A 21,031-nucleotide genomic window follows, 5' to 3' on the forward strand; every position below is an offset into this window, starting at 1 on the left:
ATTGATGTTTAACTCCTAGAATTTATGCTTATTGCTTTGTATTTAATAGACCTGTTCGTTTTTATGTTTATATTAACCTCTCATTTCCTCTTATTTCTCTCATGCATTTGTTATATATTTTATTCATAATTCTCTCTTATTGTTTAAAAAGGAATTACAGTTTGTAGAAACTGTATTCTGTTTTATTTGTAAATGTTTTGCTGTTATAAATAAAAATAACAAAAAAATATGATGACGCCATGTGATCGGTCATCATGACTGCAGCAACTTTGAGTCCCGAAGTGTCCAGCTGTCCGTCTTGACGGCTCCGTTTTCAACTCCGCCCCCGCCTGCGCTCGGCTAATCTCGTTGATCACCGGCTGCAGCTGAGCTTCATGTCGAACGCACCTATTATGTAAACCCTCAAAATACAAGCTAATGGGCTGGATTGGTTACTTGTTTGTGGTGTAATAAATCAAGGCATATCCAAACACTTTTGTCGACTGTGTCCTCAATAGGATGCAATTTTAGGGATGAAAATGCTCATCTTAGGGCAAAAAAAGCAACAGATAGATAAGTAAATAATGCAAACTTGATTTTCACGACAGGAAGTCTTTTAAATTATCTCAATCAGGGTTTAAGGCTTCTTGACTTCTTTACTGCCTTGACAAACCTAAAGATTTAAATATTTATATCTTCAGGAATTGTCACTGTTTTGCTGCACCCTAGCATATAGATGACCTTAAGGCTATCATATTGTTATCAACACCTAAACAAACTTTCATTTTAATTTCACGAGGACTTTAAAGGTTTCCATATCCGGGACCAGGCCATATCCTGAGCTGATGGTCATGGGGAGTGGAGAACATGTGTCTGATTCCAGCAACGCTCCAGGGACAGACGAGTCTTCGCTGAGGCCATCTTCCAGCCTCCACCGCGGTGACTAAAGCTCTGCACAAGACTTTTGGCCAGCGGAGAATTTAAAATGGTCGTGCCCAACTGAGTCTGGTTCTCTCTAGGTTTTTTTTCTTCACTCCCATCAGGTGAAGTTTTTTTCCCTCTCCGCTGTCGCCTCTGGCTCGCATGGTTCAGGATTGGTTGAGCTACGCATCGATGAATTTGCTCTTCAGTGTTTGAACTCTCAGTAATGATTAAATCACACTGAACTGAGCTAAACTGAACTGTACTGAACTTAAACACTAAAACCTGAACCACACTGTTCCAGTTACTATGACCATTTATGTGAAGCTGCTTTGACACAATCTACATTGTAAAAGCGCTATACAAATAAAGCTGAATTGAATTGAATTGAATTAAAGTTACTGTCTGACTACCAGGGTTTAAAGGCATTATGGAAAGCCTCAAAATACAAGCTAATGGGCTGGATTGGTTACATGTTTGTGGTGTAATAAATCAAGGCATTTCCAAACACTTTTGTCGACTGTGTCCTCAATAGCATGCAATTTAGAGATAAAAATGCTCGGCAATGGTGTTGACTGATGAATGCGCACATCTTAAGGCGAAAAAAGAAACAGATAGATATGTAAATAATGTAAAAACTTGATTTTTCACCACAGGGAGTCTTTTAAATAACCTCGATCAGGTTTTAAAGCTTCTTAATTCCTTCGCTGCCTTGATAACATGACGTGGTGCATATGGTGATGTAGATACAGCATGCGGGGTGAAGTCATGCTCCTGCTCTTTTGACCTACCTATTTTTTTCTTCCATAAATAATAAAAGTTATGCACAGTAAAAAATGGGAGCACCTTATCTGCTTGAGAATATAAAACGCAGATGGTGCCAGGGCAATCAGCACCCAGTGCATTTCCCATGCATCCACACTTCTTCTGAGCAGGTCCCACAGTGCATTTCTACATCCAACGAGCACATTATTACTATCTAGGAAATGTGCTTCATCCTCTAGGGTATGATAAATCCATTCCACCCTGGACTCCATATGCTTTTCACTGATTAGGTGAGAATATAAGGAATGCTAAGCCAGCTCCTCTCTTTCTCTCTCTCTCTCTCTTCCCCGTTCCATTTAGGACCGTCCCATGAGTAATATTCGGATGTTTATGAGCCAAAAATGTCTTCAAAGTGTTGTACAGTTGTACATTTCTGTCACATTATGACTGAATTTTCCCACTGAAATCTGATTAATGAAAAACTCCAAAGTTTTGAAATGTCTCGGGGAATGTGCAACACTCTGAATGTGAAGTGAAACGCTGAAACCTCTGGGTTTGCTGTCCTATTTTCTTTTCATTCTCATGCAAAGTCAATATGTGGGTACATATATAAATGTTAACTATTATAAACACTGTATACTTTGAACTAGGTTGAACTAATATTATTAGCTCTTTTGTGAAATGTCTATTCTTTTTCAAATATTTGCTGAGAGAGTATTTGTTTCAACACATTTTTAATAGTTATAATATTGAAGTTCTTTAGTCTTTTCTATGATGTCAGTACATAATATTTTACTTGTTATTGTACAAGATACAAGCATTCTTAACAACTTAAAATGTAGCCAATAAAAAAATAAAAAAAAATTTCAGTGGACTGATAATATTGACAGAGGATAATATTGATTATTTTAATAATAATTTAATTAAAAATTGAATATAAATGCTTATATATATATATATATATATATATATATATATATATATATATATATATATATATATATATATATATATATATAAGCATTTTAATTCAATTTTTAGGGTCAATATTATCAGTCCACTTAAGATTTTTTTTATTGGCTAGATTTTAAGTTTAAGAATGCTTGTATCTTGTACAATAACTAGTAAAATATTATGTGTATGTGTATATATATATATATATATATATATATATATATATATATATATATATATATATATATATATATATATATATATGTAGACCTGTCCAACTGCACATTAACGCAAATTTCTAATCAGCCAATCACATGGTCGAGATGATCTGCTGCAATTCAAATCGAGCATCAGAATGGGGAAGAAAGGTGATTTAAGTAGCATGGTTGTTAGTGCTAGATGAGCTGGTCCTGGTGAGCGGCAGTTCTGTGAGTGCAAATGCCTTGTTGATGCCAGAGGTCAGAGGAAAATGGCCAGACTGGTTCCAACTGTCCTGAAATCATTGAGCATAAACATGCAATTTTTTTACAAATTTCTCAGCAGAAAATGTCCGCAGATTCTGTCTGTCCCTAGTAATGAGTTAAATGAATACCTCACTACTTCAACTTAAATGAAGTAAGTTCACAATTTTTAACTCAAATAGTTTGTAGAAACCGGTTTCCTCAAATGGTTTGAGTTGCCTTAACTCAGTGGTTCTTAAACTGTGGTGCGTGTATCACTAGTAGTATGCAGGCTTCCTTCTAGTGGTATGCGGAGGAATCAAATATGTCACATGTACATGCTACATATCAAAAATGATTTATATATGAATATGACATATAATAATATTCATTATATGACATGTAGCCTATATTTCTGAGGTCCAGGCAACATTTTCAGGTGTTGATGAACTGGCTATTATATGTTAATACTTTACATTTAAGTAAAGCACTTTTCTTTTTACCTTAAGCACATTTTAATTTAAATGTTGACGTTTTTATTTATTTATTTATTTATTTATTTTTTACATATAAGCATAGTAGCTTACAGTGTTAACGTTCAGACTATTTATGTTTAAAGTGGCTGACAATAATAAATATTCTTAATAGGAAATAATCTACCACGTTTTTGAACTGTGCAGAGCTGTAGCTGCTTTACTGGGCTTACTACGCAACTGTATTTCAATACTGCTCATTATGGTGGTACTTGGAGAGACATTTTTTTTCTGAGGTGGTACTTGATGAAAAAAGTTTGAGGACCACTGCCTTAACTTTTTGAGTTTTGGGTAGTACTCAGTTGGTTTGAGTTGTCTTCATTTAGTGGGGTTTACTTTGCTCAAATTGCTTTGTTTACTCAAATGGAGTAAGTTCATAGTGCTCATTAGGGTTAGTTTTTTTTTTTTTTTTTTTTTACTCAAACGGTTTGATGCAATCGGTTTCCTCAAATGGTTTGAGTTGTCTCTAATGGGTTTAAAGTACTCAGTTGGTTTGAGTTCTCTTCATTTATTGGGTTTACTGTGCTCAAATTGCTTCGTTTACTCATATGGATTAAGTTCATAGTACTCATTAGGGTTCGTTTTTGAACTACGGTTTGTTGAAATTGGTTTCCTTAAATCGATTTGAGTTACCTTAACTTTTTGGGATACATTTTTTTTGTCAGCTTGATATTTTTAGTCAGTTTATCTGAGGTAAGCTGAGATGATTAGAAAAGTTTATTTAATTCAATAAGATAAATTAGGAAGCAAGCTTTTATTATTTTGCCAATGCATCATCCTGAGTCTCCAGCGGCACATCCTAGGGAAAAAAAACCCTCGTGACGTCGCCATCATCCACCAGGAACCGGATATCCGTCTCAACCGGAAAAACATCCCCTATTTGGGCATTCTTAGCAGGAGCAATGGCAGCTTACATTGTATACGAACGGCTAGCTTGAACGCTTAACGTGCAGAGCAAATGATCGATTTTTAAACATTTCCAAACCCCAGAACGAGACGGACGATTGGCGGATTGTACCTACACATATTTTAAGATGTCAAAAAACAAGTGCTAAAGACCTATCCTTTAAACCACTACCACTTAGCGCCGCATTAGCATCCTCGGAACCGACCGTGTATTTGCTCCTCCGGGTATTAGCCGCTCGCTGTGGATTTCAAACCCGGTGTTAGCCGCTCTCCATGCCCGAGCAAGGCCCGAGAATGAATAGCTTCTCCCTCGGCGAGTTGTGCTGGCTCTTCTGCTGCCCGCCCTGTCCGAGTCGCATCGCGGCTAAATTAGCATTTCTGCCGCCCGAACCCACATATTCCGTCCACACGGACCCGAGCGGCGCGACTAGCCTGCACCTCACCGAGCGCGCTGACTGGCAGTACTCGCAACGGGAGCTCGATGCCGTGGAAGTTCTCGTGACCCGAACCAGCCGCGGCAACCGGGTCGGTTGTATGTTCGTCCGCTGCGCGCCCGCGAGCCGCTACACGCTGCTGTTCTCCCACGGGAACGCCGTGGATCTGGGCCAGATGTGCAGCTTCTACATCGGCCTCGGCTCCAGGATCAACTGCAACGTGTTCTCCTACGATTACTCGGGTTACGGGGTCAGCACTGGAAAACCGTCCGAGAAGAACCTGTACGCGGACATCGAAGCGGCCTGGCAGGTGCTGAGGAACAAGTGAGTGTTTCTAAATAGGTGTTTTTCAGGGTCTGAACAGGTGCTTCTGAGGATGTTTTCTTGCAGGTGTATTGGGAAGCTCTTGCTTCTGTATGGAATAGTATTGGCTTGTATTGGTTTTATACTCACACATTCAGACTTTATCCTGATAATATACCTCCAGAAGAGTATTCTTTGCCAATACTAAATGGGGAAATCATATTAGCAGCCAGTGACTATCAAAGTACAACCTGGTTCACGGTTAAATAAATAGTGCTGATGTTCAAAGCACTATGGTAAACAATATAGGGAGCGTGTCACAAGTTGTCACTGAACCAGTGTGTGTTGGAATTTATAATCAATTCCATGCGTGTTCAATACAAACTCAGGACGCGGAGATCAATTTCAAAAATAGTAGTAATTTATTAAGTACAAATGAATAATTCGATTAGGGCCCTGGGTCGCACAAATGTGTCCTATTGGTTATACAATGCTATCCAAGAGAACACACCAGGCGCTCTGCGAGTGTTCTCTTAAGACTAAAGACCCAGTTTATATACACAGAAGAAGGAGAAGGCGGGTTGTCTCTGTCAGCTTTTCTGCACATCTCTAGTTCCTCTTTTCTGCACAGAAGAACTGGACCAGTTAAATGCACATGCTTAGAGACCTCCATAGGCTCCAATATGTTTTCACAGGAAATCAGAGGCGAGAGACGCATGTTATTTTTATTGTTTCGGCTGCATATTTCTTGTCCAACATAGCTCTTTCTGCAAAATGCCTCATTAGTGTGCAAAATACATCTCCTCAAAGGCCAGTTTTGATTAGCATATAATTTCACAGAGCATACAAAATATACAGTAAAGAATATAAAAATATATATGGTGAAGAATGACTGTAAGGTAAATGATTGAACATCTCTTGAGGCAAAACACACAATATACTAATAGAGAATCAAGGATAACTCTGAGAAATGAATTATATTTTCTACATGTGCTAATGTAAAATTAACATTTACCTCAATAAACCTTAAACCTTGAGGTAAAGTTGGTTTTATATCCCTTAAGTAACAATTTTTGACCCCAGAGTTTATACTGTCATGGAACACCTGGAAGAGTCATGGAATTTTGACAAGTTTTGGAAAAACGGAAAAACCCACAAAGTTTTGAAAAAAAGTAATAGAAATTAGTTTAACAAATATCTGTATGCTTGAATTAGGGCTGCACGATAATGTAAAAATCTGACCTTACGGCTTTTTGTATTTCTGTGATCTATATTGCGATGTGAATACAATTTCACCAGATGATTTAACAGGTTTATTTGAATTGATTGGGGGATTTTGTAGAGGAGTGATCTTGGAACAATATTTAACAGATCAAATCTAGTAAAGATAAAAGTGACTTATAGTTTTCAGGTATTCACTATTAGGGATGCAACGATTAGAGATTTTGGTTGTACGATTATAGTCTGAGGAATAATCACGGTTATTATGCGTTCTTTCATTTCAATATACTACTAGTTTAGAAAATCACATGAAAACTTTCAAATATGAAACATGGAAATAAGTATTTTTATCAACTGTAAATTTAAGCATCATATTAGTTAAGTATTTCCCTTTTAAATAGAACAAATGTAGTCAAAGACTGCTGAACCTTTGTCTGAAAGGCACCACTATGCACACAAACCACATGCTTCCATTGGAAATAACGAATTTGTGCGCATAAAAGATGGGATACGTGAATTTCTCAAAAGAAAACGCAAGTATTTTATGTTTTATCAGTTTATTGGCTAATACGTATGAATTCATACGAGTTCAGTTGTACGAAATTGTACGATTTTACAAAGAAGGCGTGGCAACCAACCCCACTCCTAAACCAAACCATCATTGGGGCATGAGCAAATCATACTAAATTGTACGAATTAGATCTTACGAATTCATACGAATTAGCCACCTAAATGAAAAAGTTGCGAATTTCTCTGAGATTGTGTTGGAATGACCCTTAGGTAAAATCAGCCTTTGATCCAATGTGCGTGCGTATTGTCTACAAGCCCGGAACTTTATTCTAGCGTACAGTTGGCATAACTTTAAGTTGTAGCGGTTTTGTTCCATATAGAAACACGTTGTTGAGAAGCCTTTTTCGATTAGTTAACCGTGACGAATTAAACCGCAGTTAAATAAGTGAAATCAGTTATCGTTGCATCCATATTCTTTATCCATGCACAGATATTAAATAATCAACACTTCATAGTCTTCATTGTATTTAATCTTTATTCAAGTTACAAAACATTTTTGTGGCCAAATGTTTTAAAATTCTAAATATTGAAATCCACAGTCACAGGCCTTAAAGGGACAGCTTACTCAAAGATTAAAATGTTCTCACTATTTACTCACTCTTCACTTGTTTCAATACTATAGGAGTTATTATATTCTTTTTGTGTTCATTTAAAAAAAAAGAACTCGTAAATGTTTGAAAAAGTGAAGGGTTTAATGAAAATGTTAAGTAATTTTTGGGTGAACAATCTTTTAAAAAATGCATGCAGATGATAAACTTTTACTCCATAATTCTATATTAAACCATAATCTCAACAATATCCTGCAATGTGACTATTGCGGATGCACACATTGTGATATCAATGCTGAAACGATATATTGTACAGCCGTAACTTGAATATAGGTTAGTTGTCTTTACTTTTGTTCTTTCCTTGGTCAAAAACTTGCTCTCACATTAGTAGTGCTGTGTAAGCATGATCTGAATCAATATAAAAACAAATTTAAACAAAAGAGATTGTTGCTTGTTCTATGATCTGCTGTAATCAATTTGGAGTCATTGTTTTTTTTTTTTTTTAATTTCCCATGTATATGTAGACATTACATGAAACATTACGTCATCAAAATGCACTTGAAAGTTCTGGAAAAGTCATGGAATTTTAGTAGTAAAAATGTGTGAACTATACATGGGATAAATCAAGGTTTTAAAACCGTCAAAATTTTCTGTAATACTGTACCTAAGGTATGAGTAAGTTTTTTTTATTTTTATTTTAGTTACATTTTTGTTTTTTAGTTTAACAGTATCTCCATCAGAAAAGATATCCAAAGATGGCGTTTTAAAGCATAAAGAATCTGTGTTAAAACTAATGAAGACCGCAGAAGTCAATGATTCATGTGAATTATTGAGCCTCACATGTTTACTGCTCTAAAATATTTCAAGTCTTTCACAAAATAAAATCTATTCTGTTCAAAGGGGGGAAAAGTTTTTGTATTTAACCCAGACATTTAAAAAGAATATATTTTAGAGCATTGATCACAACACCGTGATACCGTAAAACCGTGATATTTTTCAAATGGTCGCCTGATTAGCTGGTTGAGGTGTGTTTGATTAGGGCTGAAGCTAAATTCACCTGGACACCAGTCCTCCGGGACAGTGTTTGGACACCCCTGCTATATGCTACTTTGAATATTCTGTCTACAATTACATGCAAATATGATTTCCAAACAGCATTAGCACTGTTTATTTGACTGTGAACACAGTTGTACTTTCATAGCCGTTGGCTGCTAATATGATTTTACTGTTTAGTATTGGCTAAAAATACTTTCCTGAAGTTATATAAAGGGGAAAAGGTGAATGTGTGAATATAAAACCAACTTTGCCTCAATCTGAACAGTTGCTTCTGTGACAGATTGGAATATTGTCAAGTCATTGTCTAAGGTTATCAGGGTTTCAAAGTATGTTGTTTAATATTTGGAGTGGTTACTAAGGGACTATCATCATTGAAATTTGAATTTAAGAATTTAATAAATCAGAAATTTGTTAGTTGTAAAAATCCTTATTAATGCCCTCATACATTAAACAACTTTATTCACTTTTCCAATCTTAGCTGCACTGCATTCTTCTACAAAGTCGTCAATAATCTTGCTTCTCAGTACCTTACTGACTTGCTTTGTCCATATACCTTACCATATATCTTACGATCTCAACTTACTCACCGTGCCCGGAACACGCCTTAAAAAACGAAGTGATCGAGCGTTTGCTGTTGCTGCTCCTAAACTCTGGAACAGTCTACCGATTCACTTTCCTCCTCCATCTCTGTGTTTAAGTCTGTTTTAAAGACCTATCTATTTTCTCTCGCTTTTAGTACTCCTTGATCACTGTTTAATTGCTCTTATCTGTTAAATGTTTCTTTTATATTCTGCTTCTCTGTTTTTAGCACTCCTATGTACAGCACTTTGGTTAACCTTGGTTGTTTTTAAATGTGCTCTATAAATAAATATTGTATTGTAATGTATAAAACCTTTGTTCTTTATATTTAAGTATTTTAAGAGAGACATTTTAAAATAGGGGTGGCCAATCCTGTTCCTGGAGATCTACCTTCCTGCAGATTTCAGTTGCAACCCTTATCAAACACACCTGTCTGTAATTATCAAGTGGATTTCAGGTCCTAATTAATTGGTTCAGGTGGGTTTGATCAGGGTAGGAGCTAAACTGTACAGGAAGGTAGATCTCCAGGAACAGGATTGAGCACCTCTGGTTTACAACATCTTATAGATCTTTTTATAGCAAATTCCCCATTAAATTTCACAATCAGGGAATGAAAACTAAAATACAATTTCTCATGATAATACCGGATCATTAGAAAAAGCAATCCTTATTGTTTAACCCTGCCTAATGCTGTGTTCACACCAGACGCGTAACGCGCGGTTAAATCGCGCTATTCGCGTGTAAATAGCCTCGTGAACATTTGAGTTTACTCGCTTCATTCGCGCGTCAAACACCGCTTCATTCGCGTGTCAAATTCACATCAGAACAGACGCGAATTCGCGTGATGGGCAGCGCTTCTGTCTGCCCAAAGACTCTCGCTTTATATCTAAATGGCTAACATAGATTTTATGAAGAAAATAACATTGCTATAAATAACACGGACTGAAAAACAGCGTCGATACGTTTAGGGTCGTGTCTGAGTCCACTACATTCTTTCAGAGGTGCATCCATTTCTGAGCTCATAAACTCCTCCAGACACTTAACCTGGATGACGGAGGCTTTTAGCGGTGCTTCTGACTGAGCCAAGCCGAGTTTGATGAACTGTTGTCGGTGAAGGCTGGAGGATTTCCCTCTGAACACCGACAACAGGTTCTACGTCACAATCACGCCCCCACAAGAGCAAGCTTCTGATTGGTTAACGCGGCGCGAATGTACGCTGAAGTTCAGATTTTCAAAATCGAGAGATCCGCGCGAAACGCTCGTTAAGCGCGTCAAACGCGCAAAACGCTCAATTCGCCCCGCGCCATTCGCACAATTTGCGTCATTCACGCCGCGCTAATCGCGCATATCGTGCGGCAGGATGTCTATTCGCGCGTTTGCGTTGACTTAAAATGTAAATCACTCGTGCTTGACTCGTGCTTTAAGTGTGCTGCGTCTGGTGTGAACGCAGCATAAGTCTAAAACTTCATTCTTAATGGTTATAAAAGGGTCTAAAATTTGAGCTGATGAAACCTGCAGAAACCCTGGCAAGTTTAAGGCATTGTTTTTCAGGGGTTGTGGGCTGAAAAGTTTAGAGACCCCTGGGTTAGACTATGACTAACTTTAGATTATGTATTGGTTTTGAGAGAACAAGCAAGGTTTTGAGAGCAACATGAGTTCAAATCTGAAGTGTTTAATTGGAGTGGAGTGTATTGCAGTTTGAGTGTTTGGTAAACAGGGTATTGTTTTCTGCTGAATAAATACATTTGGTTTTTGCTGAAATAAGTAGCATTTTCAATGCAGTGGGTGTGGACTCTGTGGGCTTGTGCGTGATCCTGTCCTTTTCTATGCTGAATGTTCATGAGGTCGGCCTGCTGGATCCTAGTGCTGATTCAGCCCTTTGGTCTTAAGTTGTTGTTGTCGAGGACTGCATTCAGACACCACCTTATCCTCTTAGACTTATTTCTATATTGATCCATTCCAAAGCAAACTTGGCTGAACTGATCAGTTAATCAGTCTGAACAGCAATTGACCTCATGCTTTGGTTGAGCCGTTGAACTTTTCCAAACCAAACAGAACAGCTTTTTGTTGTCTTCCAGAGGCACTCCTCATTGGAAAGTTGTGCTCTTTGCTGATTGATGAAATTTGCATATGGTGCATTGACTTTAATAATGTATACTGGGTTATGCTGAGTGTAAATGTCAGTAATTATTTCTGAAGTACGAACACAATTGTTTGCACATCTGCCAGTGGTTATGTTGTCTAATGAACGTTGGAGGCTGAATGAATGCAAAACAAAAATGATCGGTTTGTCTCTTTATATGCAGCCGTTTAGGATGTCATATGAATGCTTGTTTTGACAAAATTTGGATGGAGTCTCAAAATAAGTGGATCTCTGTGGGCAGAAATGTAAATATGTTTTTATCAAGTAAAGTCGGAATTGGGCTGTTTTGCAGTAATATTTGTGTATGTTTTAATTGGTAAATGTCTTGTAAAGTTGTGTGCAGGAATGCACGATAAATCGTTTAAACACCAATATCGCAAGGGGCATCCGCAATAGTCACATTGCAGGATTATATTATTTATTAAAGAATAAAACATAACCGTTATTAAATATTATTCTTTTTTTTTTATTATTTATACAATGATGACCACGCTATTTCATGTTTGATTGATTAATTTCTGTACCTCAATGCTGTTAATAAAACCACTAAGCACTTGTTTATATGCTTGTATTATAATTTATACATACGCACTGCATTAAAAGACTTGATCATCCCAAACTATTTAAGTGAATAATATATATGTATACACAGAGCTATTCAACTCATCTAGTGAATTAATATTCGCATTGCAGTAATCTACCACAGGAAAACAAAGTTCCGCAATCTCCCATTTTTTTCCAATCTCAAGCAGCCCTAGTTGTGTGACTGTAAACACAATTAAAAATTTTAAGTATTTACTGTCCTAAAACAGGTAAATCTCTGCGGGGAAATTGTGAATAAATATGTTTTTTTTTCCAGTCGAAATTGGACTGTTTTGTAATATTTGTATTAGCATTTGTATGTTTCAATTGGTAAATCCTGGATAGTTGCGTGACCGTTAGCCCAATAGAAGTGGCTCAAAAAATGTTTGATCACACACAGGTTATTTTGGAGATTACTGAAGTGCCAAAATAAATGAATCTCTGTGTGGAAAAATGTAAATAAATAGATTTTCATCCATGTCTTGAAGTCGAAATTAGACTGTTTTGTGATATTTGTGATGGCATTTGTATGTTTTAATTGGTAAATCCTGTATAGTTGTATGACAGTCAAGTCAACACAATGTAAGTTTCAAAGTATTTACTGGTAAACACAAAAACACACAGGTTATTTTTGGTTATTTTGCTGAATTACCAAAATAAATGGATCTCTTTGGGGGGGGTGAAATGTCAAACTATTAATTATCCTGTTAAAGTTGAAAATGGGCTGTTTTTCAAAAACTTTTGAGATTGTGTTTGTATGTTTTAATTGGTAAATGTCTTGTATATTTGTGTGACAGTCAACACAAAGGAAGTTTCTAAGTATTTACTGTTGAGCAGTGGTTTTAACAGTTTTTTTTTTGTAGGGAATTGCTGAAGTCACAAATAAAGGGATCTCTGCGGGGAAAAAAGTCATACTATTATTTATTCAGTGTTAAAGTCGAAATGGGCTGTTTTGCAGTAATATTTGTTATAGCATTTGTATGTTTTAATTGGTAAATGTCTTGTAGTTGTGTGACAGTCAACACAATGAATGTTTCCAAGTATTACTGCTGAGCAATGGTTCAAAAATGGGTGGATTACACAGAGGTCATTTCTAAAGAATGGTAGCTGAGGAGTTTTTAATTTTTTACTTGTTAACAGCTTTCCAGTGGTTACTGAGGCACTATTTTTAAATCAAACTTTCCAGGAAACTATCTTGTAATTTAAGCATTTTTTAAGGCTGTACAGAAGCTTATATATATATATATATATATATATATATATATATATATATATATATATATATATATATATATATATATATATATATATATATATATAAAGTGTTCATTTGAAACATAGCATCTTATTTATAGGTTGTGATCTTAATGCTCTTTTCCTTTATTGCTCCTTCTGCCCCAAACATCATCTTGAATACCAATTTGCCAAGTATTTTGATGAGCACCAGATAAATGACAATACTTGGCCTTGCTTAGATTTTTATGCATATCAGATTGGAATTTGAAATCAAATTTAAGAAATGTACAATAATTTATCACAATGGCAGCAGTTTAATTTTTTATATTATATCAGAGAGGTCTGTAAAAAAACTTGATGATTTCTCACTGGATTTCACACTGCTCATGTAAACGACTGCTTCTGCAAAACAAATTCCCTCTGCGTTTATTTTGAACCAGACAGCTAAGTGGTGTGTTCATTGATGTTTCTCTTAAGAAACAGTAATTTGTCTTTTAAGATCTGCAAATTGTAATATTGTACCAGTGTGTCCTCTCTATGTGCAAACTGGGGTCACATCATTTATTTGCAATGTGAATTTTCAGTAATCTAGATCAGATTCCATTCAAATAAGCATATAAATGGATTATGACAGTGCGAACATAACATTTCCAGTGTTGTAGAAATGGTCACAAATGCAGTGTCTTTGATGTAAATATACTTGTGCTTCATTCTAAAATCTTTGAAATGTTCAAACCCTAACATAAAGGGTCACGAAACACCAAAACACATTTTTTGAGCTGTTGACAATCGTATATGTGTCCCATGCTGCTTAAAAAACTATTAGGACACGTTTCACTAAAAAGTGAAAATTGGTTGTTTTTGTGTTATTTCAAGCAAATTCGTACCTCCAGTGTGAAACGAATTTTTGAAGCTGCGTCACGGCCATGAGATCTTATTGTGTATTCCAGTATGTAGACTGGACATCTGTACCTGGGGGTGTACCTTATGACGTCTTGGAGTGTGCTGCATTCATTCATGAGTAAGACTTGGTTCAAACCAATCAGCGTGCTCTATTGTGTATGCAGTGCAACTTCATTAATATGCATGATGGCTTCAAAAACTGTTTTTACCTGTTACAGTGTTCAGACGGCAGAAAGACGCCAAGTTGTGTTGCCAAAACAAGCGGGAAAACAAGAATTGTTTGGAGACATGGGTCGTCAGTGTTGCGTTTAGAATTTGCTGCAGTGAAGGTTTTGTTTTCATTATCCCTCTACACTGTAAAAAGTCTTATGTGCTATTTACTTAAAAAAATAGTGGTAACACTATTGCACGTATTATTTTTAAGTAGTTTGAAAAGTTGATTTTTTTAGCAAAATCCACTTAAATGAATCATGTGAAAATTACTACATTTTTTGAGTGTTAGATGAGGATTTTAATATTATTAGTGGAATGTGCTTTTATAATTTAAACAAATCCACCACAATTTACTAATATTTATTTTTTTAGCAAATATCACTTGAAAGAATCATGTGAAAATTACTAGGTTTTTTGAGCGATAGATGATGATTTTTATATTATTAGTGGAATGTGCTTTTATAATTTAAGCAACTAACCCACCTTTTACTCATATTTATTAATTTAAACTACTCATTCATAAAATGTAATATCTAAAATTTATAATGAAATACATACACAATACATTTTTGCCAAATATCATTTTATTACATGCTCCACAGATAACAAAATGGTACAGACAATTTGTTAAACAAATCTATTTAAAATTTACAGCAATGTTAAGCTCTGAAAAAAGTCCTTTATCCATGTCATTGAAAACAATTGTTCTGTCAACTTTCTTTTGTAGGAATTGTCACATTTAACACAAACTCACAGAATTGCCCAACATAAACCATTTTAAAAGCTGTATCTCAGAATAATAGCAACACAATCAGTCAATGCAGTGAAAATTCCCCAAAAGTTTGTAACAGTGAGTTTGGGTAAGAAACTTCTTAGAAGTTTGTTTTCGAGTTAATTTAATTTGGGGAATACTCGTATAAATACAGCTCTTCCTCTTTTTCACAAATACACCAGCAACAGAGAACGAATTCTCTCATTTCCTCCCTGATTTAATGTGAGGTCTGCTGAATGGCACCCATAAGCTGCTCCTCTTTTGTGGGAAAATACTGTAACAATTTTCTTCATTAATCTGAAAAAAATAAGCAAACAAATATTAGAATTTTTATACATGTATTATATAAAAACAGTAATTACATGACATCATCATTGCTGTAAAAGGAACCTTATAAAATGGATAAACACTAGCTGTGCATAAACCCCATTGAAAAGCTATATAGCTAACATACTTGCTTAGACTAACCAACAAGTTCACTGTTGTTTGTCCACCCCGCTTAAATGTTGCCTGATCAAACTAGGCTCCCGAACAAGCTTCAACAGCGAGTGTCTTTTCTGAAAGAGCTTATTTAAGACAATAAAAAGATAAACTGTTAAAGGGTCACGAAACACCAAAACACATTTTTTGAGCTGTTGACAGTCGTATATGTGTCCCACACTGCTAAAAACACTATTAGGACACCTATATTTCACTAAAAAGTGTAAATTGGTTGTTTTTGCGTTATTTCAAGCAAATTCGTACTTCCGGTTTGAAACGAATTTTTGAAGCTGCGTCACGGTCATGACATAATAGCGTGTATTCCAGCGTGCAGACTGGGCGTCTGTGCCAGAGTGAGTCTTATTACGTCTTACAGTGTGCTGCATTAATGCATGAGTAAAGCTTGGTTCAAACCAATCAGCGCGCTCTATTGTGCAACTTCATTAATATTCATTAGCGTCACCGTGTTTACGCCACAGAGACGCCACGTTGTGTTGGCAAAACAAGCGTGAAGTGTTGCTTTTATAGTTTGCTGCCATTAAGTTTCGTTTTCATTTTCTCTCTGTGAGAGCTCAGCTGGATCACGTGTGGATTAACGGTGTACGCGATGCTCGACAACAATAACTTGCGTGTCTAAGGAGGATTATTGTTTACCTGAGAGCTGTTCTCATCTGCAAACGCTGAAATCCGGATTCGCTTGTAACGTTAGTCTCCTCTTCATAAAGACGCGGCTCTAGTTGCTGGTGATTGTCCTGTCTCTACAGATTTGGTAAGTGAGCGACCAGTGCTCTTTGTTTATTCAGTTTTTTCGTATCGAATTAAGTTAACTATTGCACTGAGTGCAAACACAGCACCGCATTTTGTGACCGGAATAACACACGCGGCTTTCTGACGCTACCTGCCGTGTGCATCTAAGTTTCCGGGAAATGCAGAGTTTTTTTTTCTCTCATTCGCCGTGCGATATCAAACATTGCATGAAAAATACACGCCTAGAGCAGTTCCTCGAATCAAATATCGCGTTTGTCGCGAGGGACATGAATGAATTCCCTGAATGAAAGAGCCAAACTGCTGTTAAAGTCCAACATTTAATAATTTGGCAAATAATTCGACTACAGATGTCCATGTAGGTTAAACACCATCACTTTCTCATGTGTGTGTATTTTGACTGAAACTCGCGCGTGCCCAAATAGACACTCCCACACCATCCCACTTTAGTTCCTCCGACACTCCACCCTAAACAGAGTCGACACGCCCACTTTTCTGACTTTTTCCAAAGTAGAGGTATGAAAACACCCTGCTGAAACGAGGGGGTTTCATGGCCCTTTAAGGCTTACCTCTTAGCATGCTCACTGTTGTTCTGTTCCTACAAAAAGTCGTCTGATCCCTGCCGTTGTTGAGATTCAAATGCAAACATCTTAATCAAATCCCCTAATTGAGTCAATTTTCTTAAAATAAACGTGAAGCCATCATTCCTCAATTTTATTAGCTTAATTGGTTTCCCAAATTAAGCCTAATAATAGTTTTCCTTAAAAAATAAGTGAAATTTATCTCTTGATTTTATTAGCAAAATCTTCTCAATATTTTATAATAAATCCAAAATATAAATTTTGATAAGAAAATATGACCATTATTTTTAATGACCACATCAATTTTTTTAATGAAAATTACAAGCCTCAAGATTCATATTTTACAGTGTATGAGAGTGCAGCTGGATTCGCTAGACAGTGCATGCAACGCTAGACAGAAATACTTGTCTAAGGAATATTGTTTACCCGAGAGCTTTTCTCATCTGGAAATGGAGAAATCCGGATTTGCCTCTCGTCTACGTTTAATAAAGACGCAGCTGCAGTTGGTGTTGATTGTTCTGTCTCTACAGATTTGGTAAGTAAGCGATCAGTGGTCTTTGCCTCTGAATAAACAAACAAAGTTAGTTTTTTATCGTCAGCAGTACTCTTTCAGTGTTTAAAGACAGACCTTAGTCAAATGATTTCTAAGTTAATAACGTTCACCGTACATTAATATCATTACAATATTATGGACTGAAGGATCCGCTGCAAATGCTGCTGTCTGAGTGTAAACATGTGAACACCGTAATCAAACTATTACCGTCGTGCAGTATTTTCGCCGCATTTTGTGACAGGAATAACATACACGGCTTTCTGACGCTACCTACCAAGTGCATCTAAGTTACTGAGAAATGCAGAGGGACTTTTCTCTCATTCGCCGTGCGGTAACAAATATTGCACGAAAACTACACTCTTCCAGCAATTCCTCGAATCAAATATCTCGTTTGTCACGAGGGGCATGAATGAAATTCCTGAATGAAAAAGCCAAACTGCAGTTAAAGTCCTCCATTTAATAATTTGGCAAATAATTCGATTACTGATGTCCATGTAAACAGAGTCACTCTTTCTCCCCTGGTCTGTGTTTGTTTTGCCTCTGTGAAAATCAGCACATGCCCAAACCGACACTCCCATTTTTATGCAAATTTTTTTAGGGACCTTTTCTTTTCCCCTCCTCCGACACTCCCCCCTAAACAGAGCTGGACACGCCCACTTTCCTGACTTTTTCCAAAGTAGAGGTGTGAAAACACCCTGCTGAAACAAGGGGGTTTCATGGCCCTTTAATCGGGTGTTTGTAATCGCATGTTTTAATAGGCAAGTAGGACAACCTATTGTAATGTTTGAATCTAATGCTTTGATTGGATCAACTTTTCGTTGTCTTACACCTTCCACAGAATATTAGACTGCACAAATACAATTGGACGGCTTCATTTAATGATTGATATCAGCATATGAAGACTACAACCAGCACACAACATGTCCAAGACAATCACCTTTTTCAGCTTTAATAGCAGCCCTTGCAAGAGTAATTACTGTACTGTGAACACCAGTAGCCCTTCAGTTTGACTCGCTTTAACCTTCCACTATGGTGACTGCTATACCCTGAAATTGATCTGGGGAGGTAGCGCTTGTAGAAAGTACTCAGATGGCAGAGTAAATGAACTCCTGTTGTATGTTTGCTAGCGTCACAGTAGTAAGCGACTACATTCTTTGTAGATGCGCAGACATTTGCTAGATGTTAATGCTGTGTTGACTTGTTGACGCAGAGATCATAATCAAACTGAACTGTATTTCAGAGTTGACAAGGTAATTTAAAATTCATTGGATTGTGAAATTAGTTTTAATATTAGATGAACGCCAGTCCGAGGACCCTCCATGCTGCAGCATTAGGAAGCCAGCAAATTATAAATATGTAAACATGGCCTTAGTGGTAATTGTGACCTTTTGGAATTGTTTTATCAGTTTGCCAATGCAGTTAGACAGAACTTTTTGAAAACATGTTTTGGACAATTGGAAAGTCCAACAGTGCGTCGACAACAATCTGCCTGCTTTGGCATTCATGTCCACGGCAGAATGGTGCAGTACGATTTGCATGATGATGATTAATATTTTAGCTTTCGGATATTCTAGCTTAAGCGGTAGTTACAGCGGTGCTTACCTTAGCAATTATCTACTTAAAATTGACTCGTACCAATATGGGTTTAAAGTTTATAATCTGAAGTTGAAAAGTTCTCTGTTTGTATTCAATGCAAAGGCGGAATCCTTCAGACTCATTTGAATAAATTAAAACTCATTAAACTGAGAGCATAGCTCACAGTGCATTTTAATGCTAATCTGTTTTAAGTATTACCATATCAGCACCTGACACCTTTCTCAGGCCATTCGCTCCATCCAAACGTTTGCCTTTTTTTTTTTTTCGCCTTTTTTTTTTATCCGAGGTGTTTGTTCAAGTAAGATAATGCACAAAGGATTTGACTTTTTAATGTGTTATTTACCTCCTCTGTGCTTCCTCCTGGGGTTTTTGGCCTGCTTCTGGTCCATTGTGCGCTAAGTCCTTTTCTGTTTATGGAGCATAATGCATTTCATAAGGCAATGGGCAGAATTTCTTGGACGGTCCAAAGGAAAATCCTTTTTTCGACAAAACATTTAAAAGCCAGAGTCTGTCAGGAGTATTCTCTCCAGCTTTAGCGTGGTGAGCAGTTTCTATAACTATGTTCTTCTCACCATTAATCTACTGGAGTTTTTACGCTCTAGAAATGATAAAGTCCTACATGTTGCCATAAAGTGTCCTAAATTCATTCAGTCAGCAGCAGTGTTTCAGTCTTATGACCCTCTTCAGGCGATGATATTGTCGGTATGCTGTGCACCTGCTTGCCAACTTCCAGGTCTGTGTGTGTGGTTTTAGGGGTTTATGCAAGTAATAAATTAACTTCAGAGGTTTTTTGAAGGAAAAGTCAGTCAATTAAACTTTCCTAAAGTCGTCAGAAAAAGGAAAGAATGTTCCTCGTAACATTTTTAAAACTTAGTGTTCATTAAGTTGAGCCTGACAGTGCAGGTTTCACCGCAGCGCTCGCAGTGTCTCTCTCCCTTTCTCAGTGTGAATTATTTACAATGCTCTTAATGAACCAGACTGAGCTGCCTTGGACTGTTGGATGGCAAATTCTGATGCTTGGTCTGATACCTGCGAGTCCAGGGCTATATGCTTGTTTCTTGTTTTATACTTAAAACTATTGTTTTTTTTTGGCACTTGTCACCTTTATGAGGCTAGTGTTAGAGATTTGCGCGGGACTAAATTTTGAACCCCGCTCCCGCCAGGTTTTAAGAGGGTCATAACCCGAACCTGACCGTTCCCGCTTGTATTTAGCATTTGTTGTCCCGCTGCCCGACCCACCCGTTCCCGCTAACAAAACCGAAAACCACAAAGCTATACAGAGTCCATACAGCCTATAACAAGCTGTCTGTGTAAACACACACACAGCACAATGCTCTCTCTCATTCGCGCACACACACACACACTCACACACACCTCTCATTCGCGTGGATACACACACACACCTCTCATTCGCGTGAATACACACACACACACACAACACACACACACACACAGCAACAAACAAGCTAAACGCAGCATCATGCTGTCTCATTCACACACATACATATGCCTGCTCGCTCAGGAGTTGGGAGCGATATTGTTAGACCGCCCGCTCCCGTCCAAAATTAAACCCGTTACCGACCGCTCCCGCGCTTCATTCGCCGCATTTTAATTTTCCAATGTCCATGTAAAGCTACCCAATCAGGCCAACACCTGTATAAAGTATACAGTCACCAACAATACATCACAATAAAACTCTATTTACAACTCTGTTTAAGAATGTGGTTCTCCACGTGTTTATAGAGTATGTGGTGAGGACCCTGACCTGCACAGTCTGTTGTACATTTAGCCCCCGTTTACACTAATAAGTTTTAAAACGCATAAGTTTTGCTATAGTTACGCCATCCGTCCACACTACACCGGAGTTTTCGAGCACAGAAAACTGACCATTTTGGAAACGCTAATGAGGCCATTTTAGTTTTAAAATACTGCTGCTCCGTCTCAGTGTGAATAGGGGGAAAACGGAGGCGGGGCTGCGGACATTCGCTGATTGGAGCG

The 21,031-nt window shown here is 37.1% G+C and overlaps 1 protein-coding gene across 1 annotated transcript in view; it reads left to right on the forward strand.

Annotated features, from left to right (window-relative positions):
- Positions 1-4,499: 4,499 nt before the first annotated feature.
- The window catches only part of abhd17c (abhydrolase domain containing 17C, depalmitoylase), a 94,592-nt gene continuing 78,060 nt past the window's right edge, over positions 4,500-21,031 (forward strand). The window contains 1 exon segment of the mRNA NM_200157.1: positions 4,500-5,256. Coding sequence (NP_956451.1) covers positions 4,772-5,256 — 485 coding nt within the window. The 5' untranslated portion in view covers positions 4,500-4,771.

Source organism: Danio rerio, chromosome 7, assembly GCF_049306965.1.
Source record: "Danio rerio strain Tuebingen ecotype United States chromosome 7, GRCz12tu, whole genome shotgun sequence".
Classification (NCBI taxonomy): domain Eukaryota; kingdom Metazoa; phylum Chordata; class Actinopteri; order Cypriniformes; family Danionidae; genus Danio; species Danio rerio.